At 40.4% G+C, this 16,743-nt stretch overlaps 1 protein-coding gene across 1 annotated transcript; it reads left to right on the top strand.

The window, feature by feature from the left end:
- Window positions 1-10,453: 10,453 nt before the first annotated feature.
- On the top strand, window positions 10,454-11,359 carry LOC138878313 (uncharacterized). Its single transcript, XM_070157978.1, has 3 exons — window positions 10,454-10,600; window positions 10,679-10,870; window positions 10,943-11,359. The coding sequence occupies exons 1-3, from the start codon at window positions 10,454-10,456 to the stop codon at window positions 11,357-11,359; spliced, it is 756 nt and encodes a 251-aa protein (XP_070014079.1).
- The last annotated feature ends 5,384 nt before the right edge of the window (window positions 11,360-16,743 follow it).

The following is a 16,743-nucleotide window of genomic DNA, read 5'->3' as shown; positions in this document are numbered from 1 at the left end:
CGTGGTCAGTTAATTCATGTAAAGATATATTGCACCGTATGAGTTGTGAGACGGCTTGGTAAATTCCTTATGTGTTGAGGTTCCGCTCAGCGGTGATGTTATATGAGCAGGATGAGACTTAGATCATGTATCGCACCTCAGTTGTGCTTGAGTTTGTAGCCTATAGCGCTATATGTTTCCTTGGGAATGATATTATGCACCTTAGTGTGTTTATGACCGATATTCGGTATTTTGATGTGATGAGCTATTCAGCTCGACGTATATCTCCTTATGTGAGTTCTATATGTGGATCGGGTGGCACACCGCCATGGGTATGTTGTTTGGATCGGGTTGCACGCCGCAACAGTGTGATGTTCAGTTCAGTGCCCATATTTGCTTTTGTGTGTTCTGTTTCCCTGTTTTCTGAGGAAGTCTATGTTAGTGTGCGAGTTGAGTAGTTCCTTCTAGAGTTCGCCTTCCTTTTGTATCGCGTTCGAATTGATAGCATACTGGCACATTGTGGCGTCTTGTGGGATTTTTGATTATGTCTGAGGTGGCTTATTGCCTGAGCAGTTCGTACTGGGTGAGACGAGGTTACTAGATTTGGGGTCAGTGCAAACTGATTATATGAAGTATATTATAGAGCAAAGATCATTCTTTGGTTTGGGACAAGGTAATGGAACTTGTCAGGAGTGTAGATCCAATGAATTGTTGATTCAGCAGTTGGTTGTGAATTTCGGCACATCTCTTCAGTCGTATCGGTGTTGAAAAAAAAATCTAGAGCAAGACATGTGTAGATCATGAGATGCAATGGGAGCATCAGATTCGTGGAATTTCGACTATTATGTTTAAAGAATGTTATTGTGGTTCTATGAGTAAAGTGATGCAAAGTGTGAATTCAGCAAAGTTATGCAGTCATGTTTGGGTACAGCGTGTGGAGATTGATATGGTGGTCGTATGATGGAAACAGGCTTGGCAGGGAAATTCAGGATGTTGGAATTGGGCCTAATGGCTTATTTGCTTGAATAAATAAGTATATCTACAAAATTATCGAGCTAATGTGCTCAACGGAGTAGTGGTAGCATGGGAAGGTGCATGATGTGTTAAACAAGTGATTTCAGACTACTTTAGTGTAGTTCTCAGCACGTTCGAGGACGAACGTATGTTTAAGTGGGGGAGATTGTAACGACCCGACCGGTCGTTTTGAGCTCCGGCGCGTCATTTAGCAGTTTGAGGCCATAAGCGGCTTCATCTCAGGTATATTGACTTGTGTGTATGGTCAGAATTAAAATTCAGGAAGTTTGGAGTCAAATCTAAATGGAAATTCTTATTTTGAAAGATTAAAATTGAAGAAATGAACTAGGATTGGAATTTTGAGTAAACGACCTCGGAATTGGGATCCGAAGGTTCCAGCAGGTTTGTATGATGATTTCAGACTTGGGCGTATGCCCGGATCGGGTTTTGGATAACCCGGGAGCGTTTTGGCGCCTATTGTAGAATATAGCATTTTAGAAGAAATTGCATCAGTTTGGTTTAAAATGCATTTCAGTGTTATTGATGTCCGTTTGGGATTCCGAGACTAGGAGTAGCTCCGTATGGTGATTCTGGATTTGGGAGCGCGATCAGAAGTGAATTCGGAGGTCCGTAGGTCATTTTGGAGTCGTTCGGCTAAAGATGGAAAATTGAAGGTTTTTGAGAAAATTTGGCCGGAAGTGGAAATTTTGATATCGGATTCGAAAATGCGAATTTTATGGTTTGGATAGCTTCGTTAGGTTATTTGGGACTTAGGAGTGTGTCCGGAATATCTTTGTGTTGAAGTATATGAATTATGGGAAAAATTTGAAAATTTTTGATATTTAATATTGTTAAAGTTGACTTTGGTCAACATTTTTGGTAAACGGACCCGGACCCGTGATTTTTTGGTCTCGAAAGGTCCATAGAAAAATATTGGAGTTGAACGTGTTTCCGGAATCTAATTCCGAGGTCCCAGGCCCGAGAAATAAATTTTTTCGTGAAATTGTTTTCTGAAAATGTTTAAGGAAAATGAAAATGAAATTTGATCAGAAAGTAATGGTATCGGGCTCGTATTTTGGTTCCGACGCCCGGTACAGGTCATATATGTTGGTTAAGCGCTTCCTGTAAAGTTTGATTGCAAACGGACGTTGTTTGACGGGTTTCAGCCTTAAATTGGAAAATTTAAAAGTTTATGAAATTTGAAAGAATTCTTGGATTTAAGGCTCAAATCATTGATTTTGATGTTATTTTGGCGATTTGATCGTTCGAGCAAGTTCGTGTGATGTTTTAGAGTCAGTGTTCATATTTGGTTTGGAGCCCCGAGGGCTCGGGAGTGTTTCGGAGGTGTCTCTGAGTGATTTCGGACTTAGGAAAAATTGCAGAAAATTGCAGAAAATTCTGCTGTGCCCAGAAAATTTTAGGTGCGAGTAGTCCAGTGTGGAAGCTCATATCTTGTAATCTATAAGAAATCAGAAAAAGTGCAAAACATGTAAGTTGTAGCTCATACATTCTAGTTTTCGGAAAGTTAAACCATTCACGATTTGGATATCATCTCAGAAAGTTACGATGGATCGAAAAGGGCTGCTGGAGCAATTTCGGTAAAATTTACGATGCATTTTAGAAGCTCATATCTCGGGATATATAAAGAGTTATATGGTGTACGACCTATCAAATTAAAGATCTTTGAGTCTAGTTTCTAAATCGTCACACCGTTTGTCATTTGGATATTTATACAAGACGTTATGGGTGTTTAAACAGAAGGTGTCCGGCAAGAACAATTTTAATAGGATGTACAACTTGTATAGCACAAGTGCAAGGTACAACTCGACGAAGCACAGACAGATTATTTTATACACGGATTTAACTCACTTTTCTTCATTTCTTCAAAGTATGGACGATTTTTGGGGAGCTTCAAGAGAGGATTTTCATCATCAATGTGAATGTAAGTTATCCCCACCTATTTTGAGTTAAGTACATCAATTATGTATGGATTTGAGCATGAAAATTGTAGAAAAATTGAGGATTTAGGCCTAGCGATTTGAAAATAAGATTTGGTGATTTGAGGGGTGAAATGAACTCCGATTTTGATAAATTTTATATGTACGGACTCGTGGCGAGACGAGGAATCCGTTGATGTGACTTTCGTAATTTTTTGAGAAGTAGGCCCGAGGCTCGGGTTTTGCAAATTTCGTGATTTTCGATATTTTTTAAGTCTTTTCGATTGGGTTATATTCCATTAGCCTATTGTAATATATTCCTTGTGGTTTTGGCAAGATTCGACGCGCGAGGAGGTCGATTCGAAAGGAAAGGGTATCGCGGAGTAGACTTTTGGCCATCTTGAGATGAGAAATAGATGTAAATGTTGTTATGAGGGTTTGAAACCCCGGACTTTCACATCGTAACGCTATATTGAGGCGTGACACGCACTCCATGGTGAGTGCGGGGTCGGATACTATTGGGGATTGTGACTTGGTCCATCCCGTGTGATGTTTATACTATACTGGTGATTGATACACATACTTCATTGATATTACTGGGCTTGATGCCATGTTTGGGGCCTTGTGCCGATTTGTAAAATCCTTCGAGGATTGATATTACTGCTTAGCATGATTTGCATATCATTTAATTTCAGTCCAAGGTTTTAAATGTTGTTTTGCAAACTCAGCCATAATTCTAAGTGTTGAAAACTTAAATGATATTTTTAAATGTATTCCGGGCTAGGAACTTCTGTTTTGTAAATGCCCAAGGGGCTTATTATATTATTTTCTGGACTGATTATAAAGTGACTTGAAACAGTGGTAACAATGACACTGTGTGATATACTTGAAACAGTGGTAACAATGACACTGTGTGATATACTTGAAATAGTGGTAACAATGACACTGGATGATATACTTGAACAGTGGTAACAATGGCACTGGATGATATACTTGAACAATGGTAACAATGGCACTGTATGATATAAATTGGTCAGGTAACAATGGCTGACCGGTCAGGTAACAATGACTGACCAAGATATTGCGCTTGGGCTGTAGGAGCCCCTCCGGAGTCTGTACACACCCCTAGTGAGCGCCGTCGACGATAAATAAATATGGGTGGCTCGGGCTGCACGCCGCAGTGGGTACTAGAATGTACCATCATATGCATTGCATTGCATTCATGTATTTGTATTTATACTGGTGTTTAGCTGCTCAGTTCCATATGTTGCTGTATATTCAGATTGTAGCTTACTTTGTGTTTTTACTGGATTTTCTTATCTTCGGACTGTAGTTACTTTTATTACTCACTGGGTCAGAGTACTCACTTTACTCCCTGCACTTTGTGTGCAGATCCAGGGCAGTCTCAGGCTCAGTAGATCCAGTTGATCAGCAGATCCAGCCTCTGGGAGTATCGAGATAGCTGCACGGCGTTTGCAGCCATTGATCTTCTCCCTACTATCCTATCTCTTTATTTCCGCATTATCGAACTTTGGATATACCGTGTACTAGGATGATATTTTGTATTCTAGAGGCTCAGATTCGTGACACCGGGTCCTAGTGAGATTATATTGTGTATTTTGTTAAAATCTTCAGTACTTTAATCTTGCTTAATTGATATTTCTATCCGCTATTTTTGATAAATTGGGTTAAGTATTGAATAATGGTCAGGCTTGCCTAGTAGTGTGTTGGGCGCCATCACGACCGGGATTTGGGTCGTGACAAGACACAAACCAAGATATATCTAAATAGCATGAAAATGTATTATGGATAAATAATGAAAAGCGGAGAAATAACTAATACGAAACAATTAACTGGATGAACTAACACTGAATTGTAAGTACAAAAATAACATAAAGAACTCAGTTAAAGAGAACCACAATGATCATATACAGACAATAAATGACAAAACAAGAAAGAACAAAACAACTAGAATCACAACGAGGTACCTCCTCATGTACAATAAGAATCACTACCAAGGTATCTCTTTGTGTATATATATCAAGAATCACAACTGAGGTACCGCCCTGTATTTAAAATTCACAATCTCAATGACAGTCTTTCTTTATACCACTGTATGAGCTTTACATTTGAAATTGGTTTTGAAAATAGTTTTTTCGAAATAGATACACGCACTTTAGCCCACCTTATGATACCATGTGGCTTAATGTAGTTCCCCTACAAGCAACATGCAGATAAGTCCCATTTTATACTGCCGCATGCAAATTAAACTCGAGCCTTATACCACCGCATGCATGTCAATATCACATTACAATAACAACTCGTACCACAAGTGCCCATATAGCACAACTTGCTAACAATCAATAATATCGATGATTCCACAACAATATCCCACCACTCCACCACAATGTATACAAGAATATCAACAATAACAATGAATGTAAAATTCTTAACAAGAAAAATATCTCAACAATTATCAACATTGCTTAAAAATGATACGGCTTCCATAACTTCAACACCAATAACTCAACAATGAAAAAGATAAGGTGTAACTACGAACTAAATACAAATAATTCACAATGGAAGGAATAACATGACTTCAAATGATAATAATAGCAACGGAAGAGATAACTAGTAACAACGACTTCAAATAATGATAATTAACAATGAAAGAGATAACACGTACAATGACTTCAAGTAACGTTAATCAACAACGAAAGAGATGACATGTATTAAATAAAGGGACAACAAGTTAAACTAAAGCATGAGAGAAATTTATCAAGTAGGATGTAGAACAAGTGTTAAACAAGTCAATTAAGGCATAGTAAGGATAGACTAACACAAATATGAATAGATTAATAATGATAATTTAGAATATGATATGTCATTTTAATTAAAGCATGGAAATAGTCTAAGTAGCTTAAACCAGTTAAATAACGTGTACACCCGTGTACTCACTCGTCACCTTGCTTACACGGCTTTGACATAGCACAAAAGACACAATCAATCCCAAATCCTAAGGAGTAGTTCCCCCACGCAAAGTTAGGCAATAAACTTACCTCAAATAGGCTAATTTAATTCTCGAAAATAGCTTTTCTCCTAAACTTCACCTCCATACGGCTTAAATCTAACCAAAATTGACTTAATATCATCAACCAATGAAAGGGAAATCAATTACAATAGAAAAAGATAAGATCTTTACACTATTTAAAAAAAGTCAACAAAAGTCAACCCGGTGCGCGCCTGGTGGTAGATTTCGACTATCCATGACCCCATGAGTTCATATATGTGATTAGTTCAAAATTCGAGTACAAATCGACTCTCAAAACTCAAATTCTTATCTTTCAAAAAGTTGATAAGGTTTCATAATTTTCACTTTGTTTCACATGATTTTGATGTTAAAATCTACGATTTGTTGATGGAATATCATTAGAAATAGATTAAATTCACTTACACAAAGTTTGTAGATGAAAATCCACTCCCCAACTCGCCTCCTACCAAGTCTAGGTTCAAAAATGTGACAATGTTTTGAAAAATACCATCTCCCAACCCCTTATACCAGCTGCAGTTGTCGCATTTGCGACACAACGCGAATCCTCGCAATTGAGAGAAGAGGCTTTGCAATTACGAACTGGACAACATCGGAAAAGCGAAAATGTTCGCAAATACAAACTAAGTCATAAGCTAGCAAAATTCACAAATGTGAAGGGGTAGTCGCAATTGCGACATCTGAGCCCCAATTGTTACCTTCGCAATTGCAATGTTGGTGCTCGCAATTGCGATACCTAAGCATCAGCAACACCAACCGTTCATTTTCAATGCAATTCATTTCGAAATATATCTAAAACTCATTCGAGCCTTCGGCGCTCCAAACCAAACATCCAAACAAGTCTAAAGACATCATACGGAATCGCTCGTGCGATCCAAACACAAAAATAACATCTAAAACTACGAATGAATTTCAAAGTAAAGTTCAAGAATCTCTAGAAATACAACTAAACGTCCAAATCCTATCAAATAAACTGCAAATCGAAAATTTTGCAGACAAGTTTTAAATAGCATAACGGACTTATTCCAAGTCCCAAAATCAAATTCTGAGCTTAATATCTAAAAGTCAACCTACGGTCAAACTTTTCAACTTCAAATTGTCAAATTCCTACAAATTAACAAAAATCAACCTACGGACTTTTAAATCAATTCTGGGCATACGCCCAAGTTCAAAATCACTATACGAAGCTATTGAAGCCCTAAAAACACTGTTCGGGTGTCGTTTTCACAAAAGTCAAGTTTGGTAAACATTTCTAATATAGACTTCTAAGTCAAGAATCAAAGGGTCCAAATCAACCCAAAAACTTTCCGAAATGAAACTGACCAACCTAGCAAGTCATAAAATCATAAACACACATGTGTAAAACATAAAGGGGGTAATGGGAGAAATTAGAAAAAATGGTCGGTCGGGTCTTTACATTCTCCCCGTGTTGAAATAAATGTTCGTCCTCGAACCTGCATAAGGACATACATGAAGTGGTGAATAGATGAGGATAACGACTCCGCATGTCGTGCTTGGTCTCCCAAGTCGCCTCCTCGACCAAATGACCCCTCCATTGAACCTTTAGTGAAGCAATGTTCTTTGATGTCAACTTCTGGACCTGTTGATCCAAGATAGCGATCGACTCCTCAATATTAGTCAAATCCTCATCAAATTCGGCTATGCTGAAGTCCGAAACATGAGATGGATCACCATAATACTTTCGGAGCATATAAACATTGAACACCAGATGAACCGCTGATAAACTAGGTGGCAATGCAAGATTATAGGCCACCTCACCAATACTCTCGGGGATTACTAAAGGTCCAATATACCTAGGGCTGTCCTACCTTGAATGCAACACGCGAACCTTTCGATCCGCATAACTCTTCTGTCTAGATTGGGTTGTACGAAGCCGATCCTGGATCAACTTAACCTTCTCCAAGGCATCTCAAACCAAATTTGTGCCTAGTAACTTAGCCTCTCCTCGCTCAAACCAACATACTAGGGAACGACATCATCTCCCATATAGGGCCTCATAAGGAGCCATCTGAATACTCGATTGGTAGTTGTTGTTATAGCCAAACTCTGCAAGAGGCAAGAACTGATCCCAAGAACCCCCAAAATCCATAACACAAGCACAAAGTATATCCTCCAATATATAAAAAGTTTGCTCGGACTGTCCATCCTTCTAGGGTAAAATGTTGTACTCAACTCAACCCATGAGCCTATATCACGCTATATAGCTCTCCAAAAACGTAATGTGAACTGCGTACCACAATCAGAGATGATAGATACCGCTATACCATGAAGCCGGACAATCTTGCGAATAAAAACCTGAGCGAGCTACTCAGAAGAATAGGTAGTGACTACCGAAATGAAATGTGTCAAATTGGTCAACCTATCAACAATCACCCATACCGCATCAAATTTCTTCTAAATCCATGGGAGCCCAACCAATCCATAGGGGTCGTCATACTGACGCTCTCTGATGCAGTCATATAGAGAAGACCGAGAAACTACGCATGCAAAAATTCGACTAGGTTCTGAAATATCCAACCTAATAAACTAGTTGGGTAAAGCCTGAAAATCCATAGCCAGTGGCCTCTCTACTTTCGGTAGATATGCTTAACTACCCAAACTCTCCACATTCCGACTCAAGGCATCAACCACCACATTGGCCTTCCCAGGATGATAAAGAATGATGATATCATAGTCCTTAAGAACCTCTAACAACCTCCACTTCCACAAGTTAAGATCTTTCTATTTGAACAGATGTTGTAAACACCGGTGGTCGGTAAAGACCTCACTAGGGACACCGTACAAATAGTGTCGCCAAATCATCAATGCATGAACAATGACTAACAACTCCAAGTTGTGGAATGGATTATGATTCTCATGGGTCTTTAATTGCCGAGACGCGTAGGCAATCACCCTACCGTCTTACATCAGAACCGCACCAAGGCCAACACGTGGCACATCACAATACATAGTGTAAGACCCCAAACCCGTAAGCAAGACCAACACTGGGATATAGTCAAAGTAATCTTGAGCTTTTGAAAGCTCGCCTCACACTCATTAGACTATTTGAAAGGAGCAGCCTTTAGGGTCAATTTGGTCATAGGTGCAACAATAGATGAGAAACCCTTTTGTTTACCGTGAAAATGGTAATAACAATTAAATTTGTTGATGGGACTCTAAAAATACGTGATCTATTTTTATGCTAGTTGTTAAGTAGATGATCATAGGTATGTGAAGGTAAAAGATGAAATGAGAGCTGAAATGGAATTATAATCGAACCGTGGGGTTTAGCTGTTCGGGCCTCGGACTGACCGATGAGGAGGCTTGAGGTTGATGTCTGGTCTTGGGATCGAGCAATCGGGGATATTGAGAAAGGGATAACAGTTAGGATACGATTAAGGAAGGCTCTTTATGGCCAACGACATGCAATAAATGAAGAACAAGTATGAAGTCAACAAATATGAGCAATAATATCGAAGGAATATGTTAGAGAGAAAAGAGAGAGAGAGTTGCTATTTATCTTGTGTAGAATAGTTGGAGCAACAACATGAGAGCTTTACAAAATGGCAAGGATCCCCTTTATATAGGAGGGGGATCCCAACATAGTACAAAATGCATTAATTGTAAAGGTATGGAGATGGGACGGCTAGACATGACACCAAGTTCTGCCAGTGCTATCTACTCGCCTTGGGAACTCCCCGTGTCCGACATCGTCGTTAGGTCGGGCATAAATGAAAGTCGTGGGAGAGACTTCGACCATAACCTTGAAGCCTCGAGATCTCGAGATGACTCTCGAAATGCCTTGATGATGAGGAATTGGACCCTCAAATTTCACCGTATACAAATAGTCTCCGCGTTTCCAAGAATGAAGTAATAGGAAACGATTTTGAGCCACCATTCCGAGGGCATCATTGCCATGTCGTCAACCTGTAAGAGAATTAAATGCCATGCCCCAGAAAATCATGCAAGGGTCGCTGTTAAATGCTATTATCGAGGAACCCACGAATTGCTATTAGCTCGTCCTTTCAGCTACCCAAGTGGTTCCTATAAATATATTGAATGTTTGATAATCCTTATCTTCGTAGCATCTTCAAATTCACCAGTCCATACCCATCTTCTTTCACACTCTTCTATCTTGCTTTCTGAGAGAAAATTTTACCATTGCTATGTCCAGTACTTCTAGAACGGTTCCTCGGTGAAATGAAGCGGCATCTTCATCTCGGTCGTCTAAAAAAAAGAGCCAAAGTGATACCCACTTTAGAATAGTGCACTCCCTCCAAGCTTGATATGTCAAAAGATTTTACCGTCGATACCACTTCATCCATGTCGGGCCGATGTGAACATGTTTCTCGATACATTAGTGTCGTGACTGACATAGAAGTGGTGAGGACAGATTGCCAATGGAGCGAGGCAGTAGAGGTGGAAATTCCCAGCCCTGATGAAAATATAATGGACTACAAGGCTGGCTTCTCTCATGTGTATACCTACCCGTTCACCTTGGGTCCTGCTGATTCCTCTCAAAGGGGGAGGCTTACTTGCCAACATCTTTGAGGGTGTTAGCGATAGCATCAGTCTTGACGTTCCTTGCACCGTCAAGTCAGTGAAGAGATTCATGCAGCAGGTGATAGCTATCTTTCGTATATTTCTTTTAGTCTTGGGCATCATTCTTCATTTTTCTAACTCTTCTGTTGTGCCGCAGTGCAAGGATATGTACGATCATGCCCTCTTTCGGCTCCGTGAGGAGCTTTCTTACCATGAAAAGGAGTGTAAGAAGCTTACCTCGATATTGCGGGATTCAGAGACTCACTCTGCCCAAGGAGAGAATGAATTAGGTGAGCTCCGAGCTGATTTGGAGAGAGCGTTCCGGGAAAAGGCTGATCTTGCTGCGCAGGTATTTCACCCTGCTTGTACCTGACCTCTTCTCCCATATTTCGACATAGGTTTGCTTACCTCTCTTTTGTAGGTTGAGCAAAATGGTTCGCAGATTAGTCGACTGAACGCAAAGATCCTCGGGCTGAGGAAGCAAAGTGAGGTAGCAACTGAAAAGTTGGCATCATCCCATGATCTTCTCAAGAATGCTCGCAAGGAGATTGATGCCTTGGCCGCAGCCAAGTCCGAGATTGAAAGAAATGCTGCCTTTTATCTGGATGATGTAGCCACTACGCATAAAATAACTCATGACGTATCGATAGAAGCTGAGCAGAAGCTAGCTCAGGCTATTAAACATATTAAGGCGGAGGCGAGAAGAGAAACCCTAGAGGAGATCGGAGCCAGGGGCTTCGATCTGTCAGTTGATCTCGAGGAAGCCCGCGAATTGGAGAGAGAATTGGCGCTTTTGATTGTCCCAGATTCAGGCGAAGATAGCGGTGATAAAGAGTAGTCCCCACATCATTTTGCATCCTTTATTTTTCCTTTTGTATGCAATCCTCGGGAGATGCATTTTGTAAAGATGCCTCTTGTGGATACATTTTTGGCAATGTAAAAAGAGGGAATTTTCTCCTTTCAGTTTTTTCATTCCTTTGCTTTCGCGGATTTAACCTTTAGACTTTTGACGTTAGCCTTTTGAAATTCGTTCTTTGAGCGACCAAGGCCCTCAAACCGGGCCATGCCATGGGGTTAAATCGACAGCTTCTAACGGACCGGTGCTAGTGATATCAAGGATCCCCCAAGTCCCCGTAGTTTCTCGAATTCTACGGGGTAGCAGCATTTGCTCAATCTGGTAAAAGGGGCCCGGAGCGATTCTATTAGTACGTTTCCCTAAGATAGGGTGATGTTAACGCGGCCAGAAATAATTAGCCTTTTGGGAAGGTGGGCAGTTGTTGCTTTGCCCCTATGTATTCATTCAATTGCCTTTCCAATGGCGATTTTGCTGCTTTGAGGGACTACCTATTCCATGGAGCCTAGCGTTTTTTGCTAATTCTTCCGTTGCTTCAACTCAAATTTTTTGCTCAGCTCCACATCTTTCTCCTCCTATTCTATCGTAGCCATGACTGCTACGTCGATGTCCGTCCGCCAAGGAGAGGGGAGTTATTCCTACGTACCGCATTCGGTTGGTGATAGTGATGCATCGCCGGTGCCCGGTGAGCGGGCCTCTAGGTGCCTTTCCTAGAGGAGAGCCATCATGCTAGGGAGTCCTCCCAATGTTCCGGGTCACCGGGAGCATGTGTCGAGGATAATCTCATCAGAGGGAGAGAAAAACCTCGAAATTATCAGAAAAGATTACGGATGGGGAGAAGGTGCGGTATTACAAGTACCTTCTTCCGAGGAGAGAATCATGACATACGTTGAGGGGTTTTTGAGCGTATACACGCATATTTTTGCGTCAGGTCCCCCCAACCGGATCGTGCTTGATTTCTGTCAGAGATATCATGTTACCTTGGCGCAGACTCGCCCCTTCCTTTGGAAAATAGTGCAGATGATGAGATATTTTGCCAATAAGACCTAGATAGAGTTTACCCTCAGCCATCTCGTGAGGTTATATCAGCCACTGCGTTATCGGGGTTTGATCGCTCTGCAGCGTCGATCCACCCGAGCTCATGTCGTCGGTAGCGAAGAGGATGAGGATCTTGGATGGATGAATCGGTTTGTTCAAATTCGAACAACCGATATCATCCCCAGAGAATTTTTGCCATTTCTTGAGAAATGGAACTTCACACGTAAGTCTCACCTGAACTATCATCGTTTTGACCGAAGGCGGGATTCGTAATGATATCTTTCCGTTCCATATTTATAGCAACTCATTGGTCTCCGAACGAGGTCCCCGATTTAGCCTAGTGGTCTCGTAAGCTGGCAGCTTGCTCGATTTATGATAGGCACCAATGGCGAGATCTGTCCAAAGGAAGATGGGAGGCTATGCATCGTGGTAGGTGTCCGGTGTTTTGTTTCCTAAAAATGGCACTTTTCTTGTCGTTTTATTAACTCAACTGCTGTAGGTATCAGAGATTTTTCTGAAATGAGGTCGTGTCCTCTGGGAGAGTAGGAGATATTACCGGCCTCGATATCAAGGATCGATGACAAACGAAAAGGGGCTTCGGGGTGTGAACAAGCTGGCAATGGGGCGACTCCTTCTCAGTGAATAAGAAGAAGAGATTTGATCGGTCGGCTATCTTCTGAAGGTAGTAAGCCATCGAATATTGGCTCTACCTTTGGCGAGTCTCAATGGCTCAGCTTCATGGTGATTTTTTGATTGTTGTAAGACTATTCCGGTCCCGCGCTCTTTTTTTTCATTTAGTTTTCTTTTATAGGCCTTTGATAGACTCAAATCCGAGTTGCTTTGCTGTGAGGCCCTATTGCGGGAGGCTTTGGATAGGGAAAAATCCCTTAAGTTTCTATGTGCGGCAAAGGAAAGCGAGCTGGTTTCCCTGGGGTGTGAGGCGGACCGGAGCTGTAGCCGTGAAAGCTGCCTGGAAAAATAGGTACCTTGCATTCCATGTTGGCTTGCACTCCCCTTTTCATCTCGGCGGATTAATGTTTTGATATTTCAGTTGGAGAACAAGGTTGAGGAGCTAGGACAGCTCTGGGGCGAGGTTGGTCGAGCCAAACGTGAATTCAACAAACTGCAGGCGCACGTGAGTACCTATTTTGCGGCCAAACAGAGTGCTTTAGCAATGGTTTCTGCTCTTGAGGTGCAAATTCGGACATTCATGCGAATGATTCTGCACGGGCGAATATGAGCACAAGGCTTTCGTCCGAGCTTTCGAAGGCGAAGGGCAAAGTGGTGAATGTTCGGGCCGAGGTCGTGATGAGCAGCACCAGGTGTTGATACCCAATTTTTCCCTATATATATTTTCTAATATGCAAAATACTTTCAAAATAGCATGTGCATGCATATATAACTATGTCAAATTGTTTTATTATTTTTCCTTAATTCTTAAAAGGTTTTAAACCAATTTATTTCCTTATTTTCATCCCTAAAATCCAATCATAATTTTCAAAATTATTATTTTTGATGATTCATTTATTGGATTCTCATATTCATACTAAAATATAGCGAATATAATTTTTGCATATTTTTACAAAGTCATATACTATTTTTAAAGCTAAATTGCATACAACTGCAATATTAGCCTCTTTTAGATTTAATGGCATTTATATTTATAAAAATTAAGTCCAGTATTTTTAAATTGATAATTATGTATTACAAATCATTTTATTACCTTCAATTTGTTCTTAGAAATTAATTTGCTATTTTTTATAAAATAAATAAGGGAAAAATGGCTATTTAAAATCTAGCCCCAATTGCATTTCAATTACAGCCTGAATTGGACCCCCAATTTAAACCCAATTACCCAGCCCAATTGCCATATGAACCGACCCAATCCCTAAATCTACCTACCCGACTCAAGACCCGCTAAATCCTGGTCGTTGATCTAAAAGATCAACAGCCCTCACGATTCCTTTCCTTTTTAATTCCAACGACCCAACCCTAGCCTCATTTACAAACTCCACCGCCTCTGAATCCCCCTTCTCTCTCATCCTCTCTCAAATCTACTCAAACCCTAGTCACTGCCATCAAACTACAACCCTAATACCCCCCAAATCTATAGCTTCTGAGGTCATCAGAGACTTGTATCCATCTCCCATGGCTTCTACGTGTTCAATTTTGTGGTCTCATGACTAGATCGTGAAAGGGCTTTGTCCAATCTTGGCTCGATGATTGTTTTTCGGTCGTCTCTGACCTTTCTCCGGCCAGCCATGGCTATTCGAGTTAGACTTTTGACTCTCATGCTTAGATCGAGGGTTTTCAAAACCTTTCTCATCATTTGGGGTTCTTCTGAAACCCTAACCTCTAAGGTTCTTTCGATTTCTCTTAGATCCGTTTCAGATCTATGTTTTCTCTGAACATTTAAGCGCTTTTCTCGAAGTTTCTTTTAAAACTCTGCTTTCAAAACTCCTTATCTTTTCAATTAGGGTTCTGTTAAGTTATTTAAAAAACTTTTCTTTGATTTTTGACATGTTTTGCTGTGTTTTCTCGTATTATTCTTCTGCCTGAGTTTGCATGTTAAAAGTGTTAATTTCTTTTGAACTGTTTATTAGACTAATGCTCGTTTGCTTGAGTTTTGTCCGATTTGTTTGTTTATCCATCTTTTAAAATTCTTCTATTGTTGAAAACACTATTGCTTTGGATCTGAGACTGTTAGTTTAAGTACAAGGCTCGATTTGAAGTTCTTTTTTTCGTAACCTCTATTCCTTTGTGTGATCCTTTTGATTATGAGTTCCTATTTCCTCTAGAACTCAAGTATGCTCGAAACCCTAATTTTTCAAAAGGGGTTTACCTCACCTGCTACTGCGAGACCTTTACATGCTTTTGATATTTTATGTTTCTTCACTACTGATTCAATTGACTATCATGCTTTGAGTGTTGCTATCCATTGAGTTTTCTTTTTGTGCTACTACTGTATGCTATTTTCCTTTTGCCAATAGGTTTGGCCTCGCATATATAATGTTTATGCACCCTATTTATATGCCGAGTCTCCTTCTTTGACTGATTTTCAAACTTGTGACTGATTTCAAACTTTTCCTTTGTGAAATTTTGATTTCACCCGCCTGTTAAGGTTAACTGATTTCTTTTCCTGTTTTGCCTTACAGAATCCTTTCCAAAATTAGAGTATTTCTATACCTAGACACTATTGTTTACTTAATGTTTTACTACTTCTTTTATGGAAATTGTCAGCCTCCTGACAAATTGATTTCTTTCCTTGTTTTGAACCTGTCAATGCCCGTTAAGCAATTAAAGGGAATCACTTGTATAATTGATTCTGAATCATGATTGTTTCCATGTTTCTAGCTTATTACCTCTCTCTTACTCATTTTCAAAAACTATATTTACCCTGTACTTGTTCTCTTTCAAACACACGAACACAAGGCATAAACACTTGAGTTCAAACACACACTACACTAAACCTCTCTCTCTTCTCTACTACTACTATATTGTTGCCTTACCTAGTCAGCGGAAAGCCAAGGCTAGGCTGTGGGGAAATTTGATTATTTTCTGCATTTGCATTTCTTACTGGTATGTTCAAATTACGTTTTCTACACCAACAACAACATGTTTATCCACTGTTTCTTACATTCTTGTCTGCCTACTATTTGTATTTAATCCAGTACCATTATTTACCATGCCGTAATTTCCTTTCTCCTGTTCTGAATCAATGTATTATGATTTGTAAATCCTAAATCCCTACCCCAATGTGTTTAATACTTGTGGTTGGTTTGGGGAATGACAACATTGGAAATTGCTGTGCATGAACTAAACTTGATCCTCCGAGGATCATAACCTCCATGTTTCTCCCATGTTGTGTGTTCTGGTTACAAGCATGTCAGCACTTCCTATTGGTGAGCATGCCCAAAGTTAATCCATGCCTAAGTATATAGGCTCCTTGCAATGGTTTCCCAATCCCCTGCCCCTTTGTGTGATGTTATTGACTCCCTGAGATGTTAATGGCTGTCTCCCATCACCCTTCCCCTCTCCTTTATTCCCTCAACTCCTAAAACTCAGTTTTTGCTCTTTCACTCTCTTTTTAGGCTTAAGTTCTGCCCCCCCCCCCCCTTCATGTGATCCTTGCCTTGGGACCTATGAGCTCCCTCTGAACTTGGACACATGAGAGCTGGTATTTCCACACTGCACTCATCTCTATTCTGGTTATGTAACTTGGGTGTGAGCACTGCCCTGGGTCCTATTGGGGCCCTTAGGGAACTCTGACACACTCAACTCTGAGAAAGGCTTTGGATCAATGGCATTTTGAGGTGCTTTATTCCATAACT

This window comes from Nicotiana sylvestris, chromosome 9 (genome assembly GCF_000393655.2).
Source record: "Nicotiana sylvestris chromosome 9, ASM39365v2, whole genome shotgun sequence".
Lineage (NCBI taxonomy): Eukaryota > Viridiplantae > Streptophyta > Magnoliopsida > Solanales > Solanaceae > Nicotiana > Nicotiana sylvestris.
This window is presented reverse-complemented; position numbering and strand designations above follow the sequence as displayed.

Coding starts and splice junctions, on each gene's coding strand:
- LOC138878313 (XM_070157978.1), top strand. CDS start 10,454: ATGTGTATACCTACCCGTTCACCTTGGGTCCTGCTGATTCCTCTCAAA. Junction 10,601..10,678: donor TGAAGAGATTCATGCAGCAG/GTGATAGCTATC, acceptor GTTGTGCCGCAG/TGCAAGGATATGTACGATCA. Junction 10,871..10,942: donor AGGCTGATCTTGCTGCGCAG/GTATTTCACCCT, acceptor TCTCTTTTGTAG/GTTGAGCAAAATGGTTCGCA.